We start from the raw sequence: 20,796 nt of genomic DNA, 5'->3' as shown, positions 1-20,796 counted from the left end.
GCCTCCGTTGCGTACCCTTGTGGGCCTGCGCGGCGTACCCTTGTGGGCCTGCGCGGCGTACCCTTGTGGGCCTGCGCGGCGTACCCTTGTGAAAAGCATTATTTAAAGTACAGTTTGTTTTTAAAAAAATATATAAATGACTTATTTATGCCTGTTACTTAATTCATGGATGGAGGGTACATGATGTTTTCCCTGCATTCTTTGGTAACGCTGTGTTTGTGTTTTCAGGGTATCCCTGCTTCAGCACAGGTGGCTTAATCAGTGGCTCAGTCTTCCACTGAGATCAGGTTTCCAGGATATCCCTGCTTCAGCACAGGGGACTCCTGTGCTGAAGCAGGGATATCCTGGAAACCTGACCTGCAGTTAGCTCTTGAGGACTGGAGTTGCCCACCCCTGATCTAATAACAGCACTAAGCTGGCCCATTGTATGTATCTAATATATGGGTTAAAGTGTGTGCCACTGTATGAGTCCTTGCAGAAGAGCAGATTCGTTGATTCCTTTTATCGGCCCAAACCTTCGAGTTCTTCATAGCCGATACCAAGCTTTTAAAGTGCCTTCTGCTTCTTCTTCAAGCGTCCGTCCGCTTTGAATAGCTGTTAGGCTGCGGCCTGTGTGCCGCTGAGCGTGCAGGCGGCGCAAGCGAGCGGCAAATTCAAATGTGCTTGCTTGGCAAGCAGCTAAGCGCCGCGCTTGCTCACGCTGGCCACACACATTGCCGCAATGTGTTTAATCGCGGCCAGCATGAGCGCACGCGCCCTCTCAGCACCCTAATGAGCAGATCCCCATCTCCCAAACCTGCCTTTACCCACACCGTCCTATAAGCATGCCCACGCTTCCACTGCAACAAAGGACTGGTTAATTAGACTGTAAGCTCCTCGGGGCAGGGACTCCTCTTCCTTAATATTACTTTTATGTCTAAAGCACTTATTCCCATGATCTGTTATTTATTTGATTACCACATGTATTACTACTGTGAAGCGCTATGTACATTAATGGCGCTATATAAATAAAGACATACAATACAATACAGCAATGACATGCAAATAAGCACTTGTCACTTTTTTTGTTTGTGCAGTGCGAACGTTTTATCTAAAGGACATTTGCGCCACAATGGGCGTGAAGTTTCCATTTGCAGACCACATCAGCAGCGGTGCCAGTCCCCCTCCCACATGGTGAAACTGAGCTGGTAAAAGCACTGTGATCACGGGACCTCAGAAGCAAGTCCTCACAGAGGGAGTCACCGCAGCTTGGTGACTCACAGAGATAGGGGGGTGTGGAGAGAGCAGTGGCTGTTAAAGCCGTGGGAGGATACAGACAAGCAACCAAACCGCTGAGAAAAGAATCTGCTCAGAGTCTGCTATCCCCAGAGCATCCAGGAGCCTGAAAATGAAGTGCTTATTACTGGCCCTGCAGCTGTCGCTGCTGCTGTGCCTGGCACAGACAGGTAAGGTCCTGTGCTGATCAGAACGGAGCTCTCCTATGCATGTTGGAAAACAATATTTAGTGCAGCTGTGTGTGGCCTGAAACAGTTTTGTTGGAAGATATCTGATGCAAACAGTCACTTCCACTGCGTGTGGGTGAGCTGGCTTTGTTGGCCTTTATCCGTTATCTTGATGTAAGGTGTTAAATCCGTGTTTTTCAACCAGGGTTCCCCGGGCACCCCTAAAGGGTTCCCTGCAATTTTCTGATCATTGGAAAATTGTATCAAATACATAATAATGTACAATGCATCTGATCTCAGACACGCTATTAGAGAGGGTTGGGGTTCCTTACAATGTATCTGAGCTCAGACGCGCTATTAGAGAGGGTCGGGGTTCCTTACTATGCATCTGAGCTCAGACGCGCTATTAGAGAGGGTTGGGGTTCCTTACAGTGCATCTGAGCTCAGAAGTGCTATTAGAGAGGGTTGGGGTTCCTCCGAATTTCACTTGGGGTTCCTTAATCAAAAAAAGGATGGAAACCACTGTGTTAAATAGACGCGTAGTTCAGTGGTAAGATCACTGACTGAAAGGAGTGAACCCAGTTCAAATGCCAGTGTCAGCTCTTCTTGTGACTTTGGTGCAAGACGCTTGATCTCCCTGTGCCTTCCAAACATTAGATTGTAAGCTCTTTGGGGCAGGGGCTAAAGATGTCTGCAAAATTGGTATGTGCAGTTCTGCATACACTGTCAGCTCTTTATAAGGAATCAAACACATGGGTTCTGCTGACAGCATAGCCCTCAGTAAGTTTAATAACCTCAAAGATACCAGGTTGGACTATCATTAAGGCAGGGGTTTCAAACTCAGTCCTCAATGGCCATCAACTGGTCATCTTTTATGGATATCCCAGCTTCAGTACAGGTGGCTCAACCTGTGCTGAAGCAGGGATATCCTGAAAAACTATGAGTTTGAGACCCCTGCACTAAGGAGATGGGAACTTAAGTGTCCGTTAGATACAGAGACAATACACTTTCTAATTCTACCACTACAAAGATACTATCGCTGCAAAGATTTGCACTGTTATCTTTTAGAAGACCAAAGCTAAGATTTCATGCAGATGGTATTTCGGAAAGACATATTGCTCCCTTTGCTTCCCGGCGCCTGCTTTTCCTAACCGTGCATCAGGTCTGCCCCAGATGTCTGTGTTTAGCACCGTTAATGTCATGTGTGTTCAGTTTGGCTGTGTGAAGTACAACACGTGCTGGAAACTTGCTCTTGTGATGGCTTTAGCACCCAAATAGTTAATAAAAAGCGTGTGTGACCCCACTGATTGGGAAGTGTTATTGTGAAGGCACATATACATGAAGTGACTATAGCAGGGGTGGGCAACTCCAGTCCTCAAAGGCCACCAACAGATCAGGTTTTCAGGATATCCCTGCTTCAGCACAGGTGTCTCAATCAGTCCCTGCTTCAGCACAGATGGCTCAATCAGTGGCTCAGTCTTCACCTGTGCTGAAGCTGGGATGTCCTGAAAACCTGACCTGTTTGGTGGCCCTTGAGGACTGGAGTTGCCCGCCCCTGGACTATAGACTTGCACTGCAGGTTAAGCAGTTTAATACAGCGGTGCGCAAAGTAGGGGGTGCAGCGGTTACAGAGGCCCCGCGCTCTTCCCACGGCATTTAAATTAAATGCCGGGGGAGGCGTGAGGCCTCTGTAACTTACTTACCTGCTGCCAGCTGGGTCTTCGCGACGCGTCGCCATGGCAACGTGGCGGCAAATGACGCTGCGGGGTCACATGACCCACAATGACATTTGATGCCGAGCCATTTGGAGAGGGGGGTGCGAACACTGCGGCTCCTGGGAAGGGGGCCGCAGCTCAAGAAGTTGATGCACCCCTGGTTTAATATATAAAGAGGCAGTTAGTTCACTATCCTTCTCTTAGTTTAATAACTAAATGTACGTGCTAGATTTCCACGTGTCTATCATTGCAGACACGGTAGCACATCCAAGCAGCAAGCAGTGTAGATACGGGAACCGCAGGCAGAAACTAAACGCGGGAGAAAATCAGCCAGGCCGGTTTCACGAGGGTCAGTGGAGCAGAATGACCACGAGAGGCTGCCCCTAAAATCCACACAGTTCCAGAGGAGAGAGAACTGCACACAGTTTATAATGCAGTGTAATTGTCAGTGTTTCTTTCATACACACACACACGCATTGTAAAACTAAGCATGTGGTATGCCCTTGTTTTTGTGAAGCGCTCAGCCACAAATAGTCCTAGAAATATCCAATGCTGGATTATTATTGATTGCTCAGCAGTTCTGGCTTTATCTGATGTATTTTTCCTTTTTGGTGAGTGGGCTATTTCTGGACTTGTTGGCGTCCAGAGTTTTCCAGATAAATATTTGATGTTAACCCCGTCACTGCCAGCAATTGATGGAAGTTTTATATTAGGAGTTATTATAAGTCACCATTACAGGCGGTCCTCGGTTATCCAACGGAATCCGTTCTGGAAGTAGCGTTGGATAGTGAAACGGTAGTAAAGTGAGTCCCATGTTAATCAGTGGCGGTGAGCGGTGGAGAACGCATTCCGGAGTTAAAAAAAAGGTCCCATAGGGTTGCATTGTAAAGCGTTGGATATGCCATTCGTTGTAAAGTGAAATGTTGGATAGCGAGGACTACCTGTATAGATCCTACTGACGGAGCATGACCATGTAGAACTCGCAAAGTAAGGATACTTTGTACCACATAGTTGTCGCTAAATGTATACTAACAGTACCATCTCTTAGCGTATGTGTGTGTATGTGTATATATATATATATATATATATATATATATATATATATATAATATAGTTGCCGACCCATTTGATTCACTTCTGATGTGATTTGCAGCAGAGAATTCTAAACTCCCTGTCCTGCCATTGTGAGTTCAATGATGATGGCCTTAAGTATAACTGGTATCGTCGCATAAACACATCTTCCCTCCTTCCCACTGACCTCTAGCTAATCCCTACTGGCTGAGAGCAGGAGTTAATGGCACTGATCTATTTGAAGTCAGTGCCAGCTCCTCGCAACCTTTTGTAATACACTTTGCCTGCAACTTTGAATACTGTTTGCTGTTGCCATTTACAAAATACACCATGATTACTAAGTATGCCCGTGGTTATTTATTCTGGTTTGCTGGATGGATGTTAAGCTCGTTGTTCTACTCATAAGATGTATATTAACATCAACATTTTCCAGATTTTCTCTGCATAAAGTAGCTACATATGTTCACCATACATTACTCCATAGTTCATTTCTAACCCCTGTGGAAGCGAAGGCCGCCATTTATAGTGCATGCGCGCGCGTGTGTGTGACCATGTGACGTCACGCACGAAACATGCTGGAGGCGATCGGGAGGCGTGGTGGATGGTTCGGCCTCATTGTTCTGAAACGCTCACGTGACGCGAAAAAAAACAACCAATTTGAATTGTATTTTCAAACTTTGCGGCCGCTCTGCACGCTCGCGAGCACTATGGGTGGCCTCATTGAGGAACACGCATGTGTTCATGTCACGCGCGCACCTACACTATATATAATCGCGGCCTAAAGGACCATGCTTTGCATGGTTCAAGTGACAGTTAACCAGAGGTGTGCAAAAAAACACCAGGCTCCGGGGTACAATACATCCTTTACATTACTGTCAGTAGTTCGAATGAACACCGGCACAAGTTCAGTCTTGTTCATTATCATCTTTGCTGCTATTCGGAGAGAAAATAACCTCCCAGTCTTGCAGGTTTTAAGCCCCTGTATAATAATTTGGGGAGTGTCCCGGTGCTGGCTGTTTGTGTAATGCTGGCCATTGGAATGCAGAACTGGAAGGATCATTTGTTGCTGCTGGGAGATTGACTGCTGTGCTGCCCGAGGAACCGAGCTCAGTTCTTTAATTAAACTAGAGCTTTCAAATAGGGCAGGTGTGGTCAACTCCAGCCCTCAAGGGGCACCAACAGGTCAGGTTTTAAAGGAGATCCCTGCTTCATCACAGGTGGCTCAATCAGTGGCTCAGTCGAAGACTGAGCCACTGATTGAGCCACCTGTGATGAAGCAGGGATCTCCTTTAAAACCTGACCTGTTGGTGTCCACCCCTGCAATAAGGGGGGGGTCTAAAGGAGAGAGAAACCTTTCCAGCGTCAACGTTGGATGCACAGTAAATTGATGCACAGAATAACCTAAACAAGCCACAGCGGATCGGAACCTGTTCTTTCTGCTGCTTGCATGACGGATTCCCGTGTAAAGCCGATGTTTGTTTGTTTGTGCTGCACACGGTTCACTCGCATGTCAGGCAGATTCCGTACACCGCCGTAATAAACAAACATGTCCGCGTCTCGCTAGCGTCGCCTTTTTCTTTTAATGCCACTAAGCTGTCTATGTGACGAGCGACGAGTGATACACTGACGTGGACACATGCCAAAATGGGAGTAGGAGAGCTGTGGTTTTTGAGGCATACTACTTAACCTCTCTAGTTATGGAAAGGTAGTGTACCCCCTTGCTAGCCAGGCCAGCGCCGAGTGGGTTAAATAAAAAGCACTATTTATCGTATAATGCAATTGCAGCTATGGAGGCAATGCATTCCTGGCCCTCCTAATGCTGCAGTATATTGTCAGGAAGAAAGCAACATGCTGCAGGGTGTATATAGGGGTGCCAGGTGGCTTGTCCAAAAATACTGGACACAATGGTAAAAGAGACAATCACCATGCACCCCGAATACATATAAAAAATACCCCCACACCCCCTGAATTCATATAAAAAATACCCCCACCTCCCCAATACATAACAAATATACCCCCACCTCCCTCCATAATCTCATCTCCCCAGGCTGCCCCCCCATCATCATCACCTCAGTTTATCCTGGCCCCCCATCATAATCTCCCCAGGCTGACCTCCATCATCATCTTATCCCCCCATATCATCATCTCATCCTGACCCCATCATCATTTTATCCCCCCCATATCATCATCTCATCCTGGCCCCCATCATCATTTCCCCCCCCCACCCCCATCTCATCATTTCATCCTGGCCCCCCATTGTCATCCCCCCCCATATCATCATCTCATCCTGGCCCCCCATTGTCACCCCCCCCCCCCCATATCATCTCATCCTGGCCCCCCATCATCACCCCCCAACCCCCCAAAATGTTGTCCTTACCTTATTTCCTGGCAGGACTCAGACTTCTCCGGAATCTGTCTCTGGGCCGCCGGGGTGTGGCCTCCGCCCCCGCTGTCCTCTGATTTGCCGTCCACTCCTCTAATCAGGGACAGCAGCACTGCACATGATGTCACTCACGAGTGCTCCTGACCTGACTGCCCGCCCCCGGCCACCAACCGCGGCCCGCCCTCGCCTCAGTCAGCACCAAGCCAGCTCTTCCAGCCGCGCTTGCCGTCCTCGCACTTCCTGCAGCCTCCAACCGCCGCCCTTGCGCTTCCTGCCGCAAAAATGGTAATACCGGACACATAAGTGTCCGGTATTACCTCCGATTTTATACCGGACAGGCATCCGAATTACCGGCCTGTCCGGTTGAAAACCTGACACCTGGCAACCCTAGGTGTATATAGTAATAAGAATAATACAATACTTGATTGATTCATCATGACTGGTTACACACCACTCTATATCATTTATATACACACCTATTCTCCACACCAAGCGGAGATTAAAGCTGCCGTTTAAAAAAATAAATAAAAAAAAATATGTATATTTTCCCCATTCAATATGTGCATCAATACAATCTGCAGACTGACAAGTGATTAGCTAAGCTACAGATCAATCCGTTCACTTGTAATTGATCACTTGCTCCGGGTTATTTAATTCAGTTCTTGCACAGCATTGTGGGCAATGTAGTTCTAGGAATATGATTGACTGAGCAGTTACTAGGTACAATTGGTGCACTGCTAGAGAGAGGGCGGGGCTCAAGAGCCAGAGCCTATCAGCAGGGGAAGGGGCTGTCACTTTGGAAATGCTTCCTACATTAGAAACATTAAAAATGGCTTTATAACATTTTTTTAAATTTAATGCTACAAGTATTTTCTCATAGGAGAGAACTGATTTATTAAAAAAAAACAAAAACACACATGTAGGATATTGCTTGAACTGCTGCTTTGTGAATTGTCTGTGGCTACCAGGAGATGACACTGAACCTTGAAGTACATTACCAGGCCCAAAAAGGTATTGAGGATTCAATTCTGAACTCTTTCTAAAGCCACAACACACACCACCTTTTGGACGTCCAGTTTTTTGTTTTTCTCCTTGCTGTTTTCACGTCGGGTTACAATTTTGTTTATCCTGATATATCCAACAGCAAAAAGGTCTCCATCCACCCAGGACAGTTCCTGTGCAGAAGCCGGAATAGCTCATCAAATGCATAAAAAGCTGGTTTTAGTTATCAAAACAATATATCCTTTTTAAATAAAGTCCACGGGTTACATTTTTGGAGCAGTCTGCTACTCCGTCTTCCAGAAAATTGGTATCTTTATTCAAAGTATTGTTGTAGCGCTCTGATAACACTGATATGCCCAATGCAACACAGAATAATGGTATCAAGTACAGTTAAGAGTATTCTAGTATGTTGGGAAAAGGCTCAGAAAATCGGGTCATGGTTTTTATCTGCTGCCAGTTCCTTTGCAGGCGAACCAACGCCTCGCAGGAACGCTGTTTATGCAATGACGATGCAGAGGGGAGTGATTCTATTCTGATTGCCTCATATATTTTAGGAGAATGCCATCCTTTGTGCTTAATTGTAGCAATTATCCCCTTTTGTGTTTGTCCTGCACATTACTATATTATTGTCAATGCGGAAATAACCTGAATTAGACCATAACAAAAAAATGACACACAGATAATAATAACAATACTTTATTTGTCCTAATTCACACAGCTGTGAACTTAATGGAATAAGGTGTTAATATACCTGAAGAAGGGTTATTTTAGGGGCTCTTAACTCCAACCCCCCCCCCCCAGACAGGTCAGGTTTTAAGGATATCCCAGCTTCAGCATAGGAAGCCCAATCAAAATAGCTGTGTTTGCAGAGGATCATATAATGCGGGTAGCCAATCCAGAGGTAGCAGATACAAAAGATATACCAGATTTTGAGGGAATTCAGGACAATTTGGGGTTTTAAGGTAAATGCATCCAAAACAGAAATCCTGCTAATGACAAACAGAAATCGGGGGGGGGGGGGGGGGGGGCATGGTGTCCATTCAATAGAACGAGAAAGCCACGGAAATACTCTGGAGTACATATTGACCCGGATCTAAGCGGCTGTACAGAAACAATTTTAGTACAATTACCAAGGTGACGAGAGCGTTGGAAAACTGGCCGAATTTACCTTTAAACTTTGCAGGGAGATGAGAGCTGGTCAAAATAATTAGCTTTGCCAAGCTGATGTACCCCATGCAGGTGCTGCCGATCTTATTAAAGCTTTCTGATATTAAATTGTTCAATAAGGCAATCAGTACATTTATTTAGAGGAAAAGCAGAATAAGAATTGCTTTAAAAAAAAAAAAAAAACAGGAGAACCTGGTTCAATTCCCGGTGTCGGCTCCTTGTGACCTTGGGCAAATCACTGTATCTCCCTGTGCCTCAGGCACCAAAAAATAGATTGTAAGCTCATCTGGGCAGGGACCTGTGCCTGCAAAAATGTCTCTGTAAAGCGCTACGTAAAGCTAGCAGCGCTATACAAGAACATGCGTTAAAAAAAAAAAAATTTAAGGAAATAGAATTGGGCCTGTATAGCGAGACATATAGGAGAGTGGATTATGGGGTATAATCAATACTCATGCATTGAACAAGAGGAGCAGACCGTGTCCCCTTGGAAACAAAAGATATAAACCTCACCACTCAACCATAATATCAACACGGTAGTGAGAATAATATGTCAAATATTCAATTGAAGGTGCATATAGGGAAAAGCCAATGCTATAATCCTGAATGATCCCCTTGGGGATCACAAAAAGTCCCCCTTAATGTGCCCTCAATCAAGATGGAGTAGGAGGGCTAAATAGCCTCGGGGTATAAGGCTTAAATACGATTGAACCAAGAGCCCAACCTTAGGTAATTAACATTACGAGAAAAATAATACAATTGTTATTAACATATTCAACAAAGTGAAATACTTTATACAGTGAATATTAAAAAAAATCCCGATTTTTCGCGCAACAAAATAATTTGATTTTGTCGCACGACAGCCGGGTCAATTGAGCGGTTCAGCCAAAGTGGGCAAACCGCTCACGTGACGTCATGGGCACTCCTCCGACACGCCCCCCGTCACATCTCCCGCTAGGTCACAAATCGCCTATGTGGCAGGCGTGCGCGCCTAGTATTGCTTCGGCCCAAGGCCGCATCCATAGTGGAACGCGCTAGCTTCCGCGCTCCTCCCGGCATTGCGCTTCAAATACAAACTTGTTCGTATTGCGAAGCGTCGCTCTCCCTGTAGCGCGCGCACTATGCGCATATGCGCCGAAACAAACACTGACACCAATGCATCATCCTGCACTATGGGAACTGCCTAAGTGATACAAAAATATCCGTACTGCCTGCTACTCACAGACAGCCAAGTATCTATCCTGTAACCACTAGTGTCCTCACAGGGAGACCAAATGTATCTCCATGTAGTAACAATAACAGCTGATGAATAACCAGCGAGTGTGCTCTGAGAGATTTCTCATTTGCAAAGCACCAGGGGTATTATGTCTAATAAGCTGTTAAATCAGGGCAGATTTAGTGGACAGAAACTGGTATCGTAAAGGTGAGGATACACACAAATGAATCATGCCATATATACGGAGGTTTAGCCTGGAGGACACAAGAGTCAAAAGGTGTGTGTGTGTGTGTGTGTGTGTGTGTGTGTGTGTGTGTGTGTGTGTGTGTGTGTGTGTGTGTGTGTGTGTGTGTGTGTGTGTGTGTGTGTGTGTGTGTGTTAGGTAGATTTGGGAGCTACAATAGTACAATGCTTAGCAGAGCAGCACTGGATCTGGCAGAGATTACCGATTTAATGCAACCGTCCCATATTATTATCGGTTATTTATAAAGCGGCAACATACTCTGCAGCTCGGTACAATGGGGGAACAGAATGATATAAATTACATAAACAGAATGACCAATAAAATAAGGATGAACAAGTGGAAACAGATCCAAAGGGTAATGAGGGCCTAGCACATGTATTGTATTGTATTGTATTGTATGTCTTTATTTATATAGCGCCATTAATGTACATAGCGCTTCACAGTAGTAATACATGTGGTAATCGAATAAATAACAGATAATATAAATAACAGATCATGGGAATAAGTGCTTTAGACATAAACATAACATTAAGGAAGAGGAGTCCCTGCCCCGAGGAGCTTACAATCTAATTGGTAGGTAGGGAGAACGTACAGAGACAGTAGGAGGGAGTTCTGGTAAGTGCGTCTGCCTGGGGCCAAGCTTTATGTATCATGTGTTCAGAATATTCACAGTGCTATTCGTATGCTTCTTTAAGCAAGTGTGTCTTAAAGGTGGATAGAGAGGGTGCTAGTCGGGTAGTGAGGGGAAGGGCATTCCAGAGGTGTGGGGCAGTCAGTGAAAAAGGTTTAAGGCGGGAGAGGGCTTTAGATACAAAGGGGGTAGAAAGAAGACATCCTTGAGCAGAACGCAAGAGTCGGGATGGTGCATAGTGAGAAATTAGGGCTGAGATGTAATGAGGGGCAGAAGAGTGTAAAGCTTTAAAAGTGAGGAGAAGAATGGAGTATGAGATGCGGGATTTGATTGGAAGCCAGGAGAGGGATTTCAGGAGGGGAGATGCTGAGACAGATCTAGGAAAGAGTAGAGTGATTCTGGCAGCAGCGTTTAGGATAGATTGTATGGGAGACAGGTGAGAGGCAGGAAGGCCGGACAGCAGGAGGTTACAGTAATCAAGACGGGAGAGAATGAGGGCCTGAGTCAGAGTTTTAGCAGTCGAGCAACAGAGGAAAGGGCGTATCTTTGTTATATTGTGGAGGAAAAAGCGACAAGTTTTAGAAATGTTTTGAATGTGAGGGGCGAATGTGAGAGAGGAGTCGAGTGTGACCCCTAGGCAGCGTGCTTGGGCTACTGGGTGAATGATCGTAGTTCCAACAGTAATGTGGAAGGAGGTAGTAGGGCCAGGTTTGGGAGGAAGTATGAGGAGCTCTGTTTTAGCCATGTTGAGTTTAAGGCGACGGAGGGCCATCCAGGATGATATAGCAGAGAGACATTCAGAAACTTTGGTCTGTATAGCAGGTGTAAGGTCGGGTGTTGAAAAGTATATTTGTGTGTCGTGGGTGATATTTAAAACCAAAAGATGTTATTAGGTCACTTAGAGAGAGTGTGTACAGAGAAAAGAGAAGAGGTCCCAGGACAGAGCCCTGGGGTACCCCACCGAGAGATCAATAGAGGAGGAGGAGAGGAGAGGTAGGATGAGATCCAGGATAGAGCTTTGTTCCGAATACCAAGAGTATGGAGAATGTGAAGGAGAAGAGGGTGATCCACAGTATCAAATGCTGCAGAGAGGTCGAGTAATATGAGCAGAGTGTAATGACCTCTGTCTTTGGCAGCATGGAGGTCGTCAGTTATTTTAGTGAGGGCTGTTTCCGTGGAGTGAGCAGTGCGGAAGCCAGATTGTTAAGGGTCTAGGAGAGAATAGGTGTTGAGAAAATGGAGCAAGCGAGAGAATACAAGACGTTCAAGGAGTTTAGAGGCAAAAGGCAGGAGGGAGACAGGTCGATAGTTAGAAAGACAGGTAGGGTCAAGCTTGCTGTTTTTCAGTAATGGTATGACTGTTGCATGTTTGAAGGAGGATGGAAAGGTTCCAGAGCAGAGGGAGGAGTTAAAAATGTGTGTGAGCGTAGGGATTATAGTAGGACCAAGAGGTTTTAGGAGATGGGAGGGAATGGGGTCAAGAGGGCAAGTGGTAGAGGGAGAAGAGGCGATCAACAACGACACATGAGACAGTGGAAAAAGAGTCAAGGAAGACAGGAGGAGAGTTAGGAAGAGGTGTAGGATGGGAGGAAGAAACAGAGGGATGTTCTGCCGTATGGATTCCACCTTTTCCTTAAAATAGTCAGCAAAGTCCTGAGCGGAGATGTAGGAAGGAGAGGCAGCTGAGGGTGGTTTGAGTAGAGTATCAAAGACAGAGAACAGTCGGTGTGGGTTAGACTTGTGCATGTTGATTAGTGCAGAAAAGTAGGCTTGTTTAGCTTGCGAGAGGGCAGAGCATAGCATAAATTTGTAGTGAAGGAAGTCTGCGAGAGTATGAGATTTCCTCCAGAGGCGTTCAGAGGAACGAGTGGAGGAACGCAGCATGTGTGTGTGGGAATTTAGCCAGGGTCTAGGGTTAGAAGGGCGAGTGCGGCAGAGAGAAAGCGGGGCATGTAGATCAAGAGAGGAGGACAAGACAGAGTTGTAGTTCCTGACCAGGTTGTCGGGGTCTGTAGCAGAGCTGAGAGAGGAGAGGGAGGAGCGTAAAGTGGACTCAAAGTCAGGTAAGTGAATAGAGCGCAGGTTTCTGCAGAACCGGGGTGTAGATGGAGGTGGAGAAGGGGAGAAGCGAGATCGAGAGAATGAGATGAGGTGATGGTCAGAGAGAGGAAAAGGGGAAATGGAGAAATCGGAGAGAGAGAAATTCTTAGTGAAAACCAGGTCTAAGTAGTGGCCATCCTTGTGGGTGATGGCTGCAGTACACTGTTGAAGGCCAAAAGAAGAGGTTAGAGAAAGAAAGCGGGAAGCCCAAGGGAGAGAGGGGTCATCAATGTGGCAATTGAAGTCCCCAAGGAGAAGAACAGGGGAGTCTGAGGAGAGAAAGAAAGAGAGCCAGGATTCAAAGTGAGAGAGAAAGGCAGAAGGGGGATGAGTAGAGGTAGGTGGGCGATAGATGACCGCCACATGAACAGGGAGAGGAGAGAAAATCTGGACAGTGTGAGCCTCAAAGGAGGGAAAAGCAAGAGAGGGAGGAATAGGAAGGGTTCGGTAACGGCAGAGAGAGGAGAGCAGGAGCCCCACGCCTCCACCCCTGCCATCAGTGCGCGGAGTGTGGGAGAAGGAAAGACCACCATAGGAGAGGGCAGCTTCCAGAGCAGAGTCAGACTGAGTGAGCCAGGTCTCAGTTATAGCAAAGAGAAGCAGAGAGTGAGAGAGAAAGAAGTCATGCACAGAGAGGAACTTGTTAGAAAGGGAGCGAGCATTCCAAAGGGCACAGGAGGAAGGAAGAGAGGAGGGAGGATGGCAGGGGATGGGTATGAGGTTGGAGAGGTTGACACCAGGAGTAGAGGTTGCATTTGGCAAGCGAGGACGAGCGCATGTAGGAATAAGACAGGGACCAGGATTGGGAGAGATATCCCCAGAAGCAAGGAGGAGAAGCATGGATAGAAAGAGGATGTGTGAGGATGATTTGTAGGGGTGTTTTTTAGTGCAGGGGATATAGCTGTGTGGTTTCAGAGGACGCAGGTAAGAAAGGAGTTCATGTGAACAGAGAAGTGGTGAAGGAAGGAGAGATGGAGATATATGAATGGAGTTAGAGACATACTGATGCTGGTAAAAAGACGTGCATAATTTGAGAAGAAGTGAAGTCACAGCAAATATAAATGGTAAAGGCAGTATCACAGCAGTAATGATGCAGTCTGGTATTGATGATATCCTCCTTTCCAGCGTAGTTCAAATGCAGGAATCAGGGCCTGTTGGGGTGTCCACTTCTTCCTCACTTCTTTTGAACTTCCTTTTAAACTTCAGTTGTTCAGTAGTCATGCCACTTATAATGGGCCACTTGGATATGGGCTGCAGAGTTTACAATCTAGAGCAGGCATGCACAACTCAGGCGAAGGCCCCGCTCCCTCAGTCAGCGCGCCCGCACTGCATGCACAACTCAGGCCTGATCTAGAGAGTACAACAAATGCATTATGTCATGATTAGTTTTTTTGGGAGGGTGAATGTAACCGATAACAGAATCTAATCACACAGTGCATGGTCTTTGTATGAAGAGTCTCAGGCACAAAGCTTTGTTTGTCTTTTGGAACTGGATTATCTTTGTTTTGCAATTAACATAACACCAGCTCGTTATCTGTAGCCTTTGAGTAAACATTGTGTTTTCTTCTGATGTTGCACTGGTCTGCGGGAGTGAGACGAGGGTTACTTTGGTGTACACAATATGGGATGGGACTGGGTGGGTGTACACAATATGGGATGGGACTGGGTGGGCGTACACAATATGGGATGGGACTGGGTGGGCGTACACAATATGGGACGGGACTGGATGGGTGTACACCAGCGTTTCCCAAATGGTGGGTCGCGACCCGGCACCGGGCCACGGCACCAAAATTGCCGGGTCGCAGCGAGGCTGGCCGCGCGGTGTCTCTTCCCAGCCCCCCCCCCCCCTGCTCGAGTCAAAAAAAAATAGCAGCGATTCCCCCCGCGGTCCCGCGCGCATGCGCAGGGCAAGCAGGGCCCGCTCCCTTCCTCCCCCCCACTCCCAACGTGGGACGGAGGAGGAAGTACCAGCTCCTCTGCGGCCTACTTCCTCCCGCGACCCGCTTCCAGAGCTCACCTCCCGGGGCACCCCCTCCCGAGCGCACCTCCCGGGGCACCCCCTCCCGAGCCCACCTCCCGGGGCACCCCCTCCCGAGCTCACCTCCCGTGGCACCCCCTCCCGAGCCACCCCCTCCCGAGCCCACCTCCCGTGCCCCTCAGCCCACCTCCCGTCAGGGGCAGCAGGGGATATCGGGGGCAGCAGGGGAAAGCGTCCGGCGGCAAGGTAAGTCACCCCACCCAGTCACTGCCTCCCACCCAAGTGCCCCCCCTCCCACCCACCCAGTCACTGTCACCCACCCACCCAGTCACTGTCACCCACCCAGTCACTGTCACCCACCCAGTCACTGTCAAGTCACTGTCACCCACCCAGTCACTGTCACCCACCCACCCAGTCACTGTCACCCACCCAGTCACTGTCACCCACCCAGTCACTGTCACCCACCCAGTCACTGTCACCCACCCACCCAGTCACTGTCACCCAGTCACTGTCACCCACCCAGTCACTGTCACCCACCCAGTCACTGTCACCCACCCAGTCACTGTCACCCACCCAGTCACTGTCACCCACCCACTGTCACTGTCACCCACCCACCCACTGTCACTGTCACCCACCCACCCAGTCACTGTCACCCACCCACCCAGTCACTGTCACCCACCCAGTCACTGTCACCCACCCACCCACTGTCACTGTCACCCACCCACCCAGTCACTGTCACCCACCCACCCAGTCACTGTCACCCACCCAGTCACTGTCACCCACCCAGTCACCCACCCACCCACTGTCACTGTCACCCACCCACCCAGTCACTGTCACCCACCCACCCAGTCACTGTCACCCACCCAGTCACTGTCACCCACCCAGTCACTGTCACCCACCCACCCAGTCACTGTCACCCACCCAGTCACTGTCACCCACCCACCCAGTCACTGTCACCCACCCACCCAGTCACTGTCACCCACCCACCCAGTCACTGTCACCCACCCACCCAGTCACTGTCACCCACCCACCCAGTCACTGTCACCCACCCAGTCACTGTCACCCACCCAGTCACTGTCACCCACCCAGTCACTGTCACCCACCCACCCAGTCACTGTCACCCACCCAGTCACTGTCACCCACCCACCCAGTCACTGTCACCCACCCAGTCACTGTCACCCACCCACCCAGTCACTGTCACCCACCCAGTCACTGTCACCCACCCACCCAGTCACTGTCACCCACCCAGTCACTGTCACCCACCCAGTCACTGTCACCCACCCAGTCACTGTCACCCACCCAGTCACTGTCACCCACCCAGTCACTGTCACCCACCCAGTCACTGTCACCCACCCACTGTCACTGTCACCCACCCACCCACTGTCACTGTCACCCACCCACCCAGTCACTGTCACCCACCCACCCAGTCACTGTCACCCACCCAGTCACTGTCACCCACCCACCCACTGTCACTGTCACCCACCCACCCAGTCACTGTCACCCACCCACCCAGTCACTGTCACCCACCCAGTCACTGTCACCCACCCAGTCACTGTCACCCACCCACCCACTGTCACTGTCACCCACCCACCCAGTCACTGTCACCCACCCAGTCACTGTCACCCACCCACCCACCCAGTCACTGTCACCCACCCACCCAGTCACTGTCACCCACCCACCCAGTCACTGTCACCCACCCACCCAGTCACTGTCACCCACCCAGTCACTGTCACCCACCCAGTCACTGTCACCCACCCACCCAGTCACTGTCACCCACCCACCCAGTCACTGTCACCCACCCAGTCACTGTCACCCACCCACCCAGTCACTGTCACCCACCCACCCAGTCACTGTCACCCACCCACCCAGTCACTGCCTCCCACCCAAGTGTCCCAGTCCCCCCTCCCAGTCCGCCATCCCCCCCACCCAGTCCCCCCTCCCACCCACCCAGTCCCCCCTCTCACCCAGTCCCAGCTCCCACCCACCCAGTCCCCCCTCCCACCGTCCCAGTCCCCCCTCCCCCCAGTCCCAGTCCCCCCTCCCAACCACCCAGTCCCAGTCCCCCCCAGTCCCAGTCCCCCCCCAGACTTCCTTCCCCCCTCCCACCCAGTACCCCCCCACCCACCCAGTCCCCCCCCTCCCACCCACCCAGGACCCCCCCTCCCACCCACACAGTCCCTGCCCCCCCCCCTCCAGTCACTCACATCCGTCATTGCCTGTAATTCACTGTTTGTGTCTGTGTGCGTATAGGGGAGAGCGAGTGTGTGTGTGTGTATCAGGGGCTGTGTGTGTGTGTATCTGTATCAGTGTCTTTGTGTGTGTATCAGAGTGTGTGTGTATCAGTGGCTGTGTGTGTGTGTATATATATATATCAGTGTGTGTGTCTGTGTATCAGTGTCTGTGTGTATCAGTGGCTGTGTGTGTGTGTGTGTGTCTGTGCAGGCCCTATAGGCCAGTATAGGCGATAAAAATTTTAGTGGGTCACGAAGGAGAAGTTCAAAAATAACCGGGTCACGGAAAAAAAAGTTTGGGAAACCCTGGTGTACACAATATTGGATGGGTGTACACAGTATGGGACGGGACTGGATGGGTGTACACAATATGGGACAGGACTGGATGGATGTACACAATATTGGATGGGTGTACACAGTATGGGACGGGACTGGATGGGTGTACACAGTATGGGACGGGACTGGATGGGTGTACACAATATGGGACAGGACTGGATGGATGTACACAATATTGGATGGGTGTACACAGTATGGGACGGGACTGGATGGGTGTACACAATATGGGACAGGACTGGATGGATGTACACAATATTGGATGGGTGTACACAGTATGGGACGGGACTGGATGGGTGTACACAGTATGGGACGGGACTGGATGGGTGTACACAGTATGGGACGGGACTGGATGGGTGTACACAGTATGGGACGGGACTGGATGGGTGTACACAATATGGACAGAACTGAGTGGGTGTACACTATGGGATTGTTACCACATGCAGAATCCATTAATCTTATTTGTGTCTGCACTGGAGATAAAGGAATCGCTCAGTGGGGATGCCATTGAATTTGAAGTGGGCAAATCCAGTTCCCATCCCAGTGTCCGCTCTCCTTGGGACGTTGGGCAAGTCACTTTATCTCCCTTTGCCTCAGGCACAAACATTAGATTGTAAGCTCTATGGGGCAGGATGAAAGAAAATTGAACTAAAACATATACTAAGCGCTCAACCTATTTGCAAAACAGTGATACAACTAACTAGTGCTGTGATATCAAAAGATTAACAACCCCTGAGGTGCAAAATCCTTACAATAAATGTGAAACCCCCAAAAACATGTGAATGAAGTGAGGGGATGGCGGCCTAAGGACAAACAACAAGCCTATCCATGGAGGCTAGTAGGAAATAGTGAAAAATAAGAGAACAATCCATGGGAGACCGCCAGATATATAAACCTGGACGTTCCAGTCCAAAACCTCTGAATAAAGTACGTATGCCACACTGATGCTATTCCTGCAATCTCTTGGAAGTAGATCAATATCTGAAACCAAACAAGACAGAAAAACCACTGCACAGTACTCTCTAGCTATGGCGATCACACACACACAGAAGTTAACTACTTACAAAAAAGCAGATAGCATGGACCTTGATAGTTAAAGATACCTTTAAATTTACTGAAGGAAATGCAAATAGGTATTACTGGCGGATGATGCAGAAACAGGAGAACACATTGTGACTGAGCATTTGACAGAGGCTGTGAAAGATGCTAGGAACAGTAGTGGCCAACTCTAGTTCTCAAGGGACACCAATAGGCCAGGTATTTGGGATACCCCCAGTCAATGACTGAGCCACCTGTGATGAAGCAAGGATATTGTATTGTATTGTATATCTTTATTTATATAGCGCCATTAATGTACATAGCGCTTCACAGTAGTAATACATGTGGTAATCGAATAAATAACAGATAATATAAATAACAGATAATATAAATAACAGATCATGGGAATAAGTGCTTTAGACAAACATAACATTAAGGAAGAGGAGTCCCTGCCCCGAGGAGCTTACAATCTAATTGGTAGGTAGGGAGAAGGTACAGAGACAGTAGGAGGGAATTCTGGTAAGTGCGTCTGCAGGGGGCCAAGCTTTATGTATCATGTGTTCAGAATGTTCACAGTGCTACTCATATGCTTCTTTAAGCAAGTGTGTCTTAAGGTGTGTCTTAAAGGTGGATAGAGAGGGTGCTAGTCGGGTACTGAGGGGAAGGGCATTCCAGAGGTGTGGGGCAGTCAGTGAAAAAGGTTTAAGGCGGGAGAGTGCTTTAGATAAAAAGGGGGTAGAAAGAAGACATCCTTGAGCAGAACGCTAGAGTCGGGATGGTGCATAGCGAGAAATTAGGGCTGAGATGTAAGATATCCTTAAAACCTAACCTGTTGGTGGCCCTTGAGGACTGGAGTTGGCCAGCCCTGACTTAGAAGGTTCCCTCGGTTACAAAGTATTCCATACAGTATGTTCTGTGCCCTAGCAAACACTTCATCGTTTTCTTTTTCTACTGTCCTTAGGTGATGAGCGTCTTCCAAATACTGATGAGCTTCCAACTACTGATGAGCAAGACATGTATCAAAGGGAAATCATTCCTGAGTTACCTCTTCTAGAGCAGAGAGAAGGTAACCCTGTAACCTGCGCTAGATGCACCAGAATGTTGTGTTAGAAAAGTCTGCATACATTGTATATAGGAAATACAAACACACATCCACATCACACAACATATAACTCAAGTACATCTTGTAATATGGTGGTAGATCTAACAAAGGATATTACATTTAATATTTATTTATAGCCTGTACCAAGATATATTATATTTGTAATAATGACTAGATTATCCAAAGTTGTGTGTGATTTCAGTCAGTCCGGAGATGTAAATTCTCAACACCCAGTTACAACCACATGCACACACGCACACTGTGTGTGTGTGTGTGTGTGTGTGTGTGTGTTTGTGCATGTGTATCGTAGGGTTGCCAGGTGGCTTATCCAAAAATAATGGATACAATGGGGAAATACACACCCCTCTCACCTCTCCATGCGGTTTCCCCCTCTCATTGGCCCCACCCCCAGGTTCTTGACACCAAGGGCCAGATTACCCAATAGGCAGATAAAGCATGTGCTGGGGGCACCACAAAAAATTGGATTTTTACATTTTTCTTTTTTTTTCTTTTTTTAAAGAATTTGATATTAAAAAAAAAAAAAAAAAAAAATAAGCATCGAACTAGTGATTATGGGAAAAATCTAACTTTTTTTGGATTTTCTTACACTCCACTATATACTCTTATCCCGTTTTTCTGTTCCCTTTTATAACTTATCCCCATCTAAACCAGGGGGTGTACTACTAGCGTAGATCGAAATAATGCGAGGAAATCAGATCCTGTCAGGTGTTGCAACACATATATGTTTAATTATTGATCTATTTTTCTGAATTATATATACTTGATTTTTATTTTATATTATTATTATTATTATTATATATTCTATATCCCGAAAACTGTGGTAACATTGGCCCTTTGTGGACAACTTTGGCTCACCATGCAAAAAAAATAAAAAAAATGGGCATTTTTTAATCAAATATTAAGTGTGAAATTTGGAACAATTTGTACATGTTGATTTGTAGGTCACAATAGTTGCAACATCTGCCGTTTCTAATATCATTCTCATGTTCACTGTTAGATGTCAGGACCGACACAATCTTGTATGTTAGCCCTCTATGGCTCGTTGCTGCATCCCTACTACGTGGCCAATGCATGGCTTTGCGTAACCCCCACATTTCGCGCTTAATCTCATTTCGTTAGGGTTTT

At 47.8% G+C, this 20,796-nt stretch overlaps 1 protein-coding gene across 1 annotated transcript in view; it reads left to right on the top strand.

Moving 5' to 3' along the window:
• The first annotated feature begins 1,181 nt into the window (after nt 1–1,181).
• ECM1 (extracellular matrix protein 1) overlaps nt 1,182–20,796 on the top strand; it is a 32,561-nt gene continuing 12,946 nt past the window's right edge. Inside the window, exons 1-2 of the mRNA XM_075607595.1 lie at nt 1,182–1,445; nt 19,510–19,614. Of these exons, the coding sequence (XP_075463710.1) occupies nt 1,388–1,445; nt 19,510–19,614 (163 nt within the window). The 5' untranslated portion in view covers nt 1,182–1,387. The remainder of the gene's footprint in view (nt 1,446–19,509; nt 19,615–20,796) is intronic.

Source organism: Ascaphus truei, chromosome 7, assembly GCF_040206685.1.
Source record: "Ascaphus truei isolate aAscTru1 chromosome 7, aAscTru1.hap1, whole genome shotgun sequence".
Lineage (NCBI taxonomy): Eukaryota > Metazoa > Chordata > Amphibia > Anura > Ascaphidae > Ascaphus > Ascaphus truei.
The sequence above is the reverse complement of the archived record's forward strand: the minus strand, read 5'-3'. Positions and strand labels throughout refer to the sequence as shown.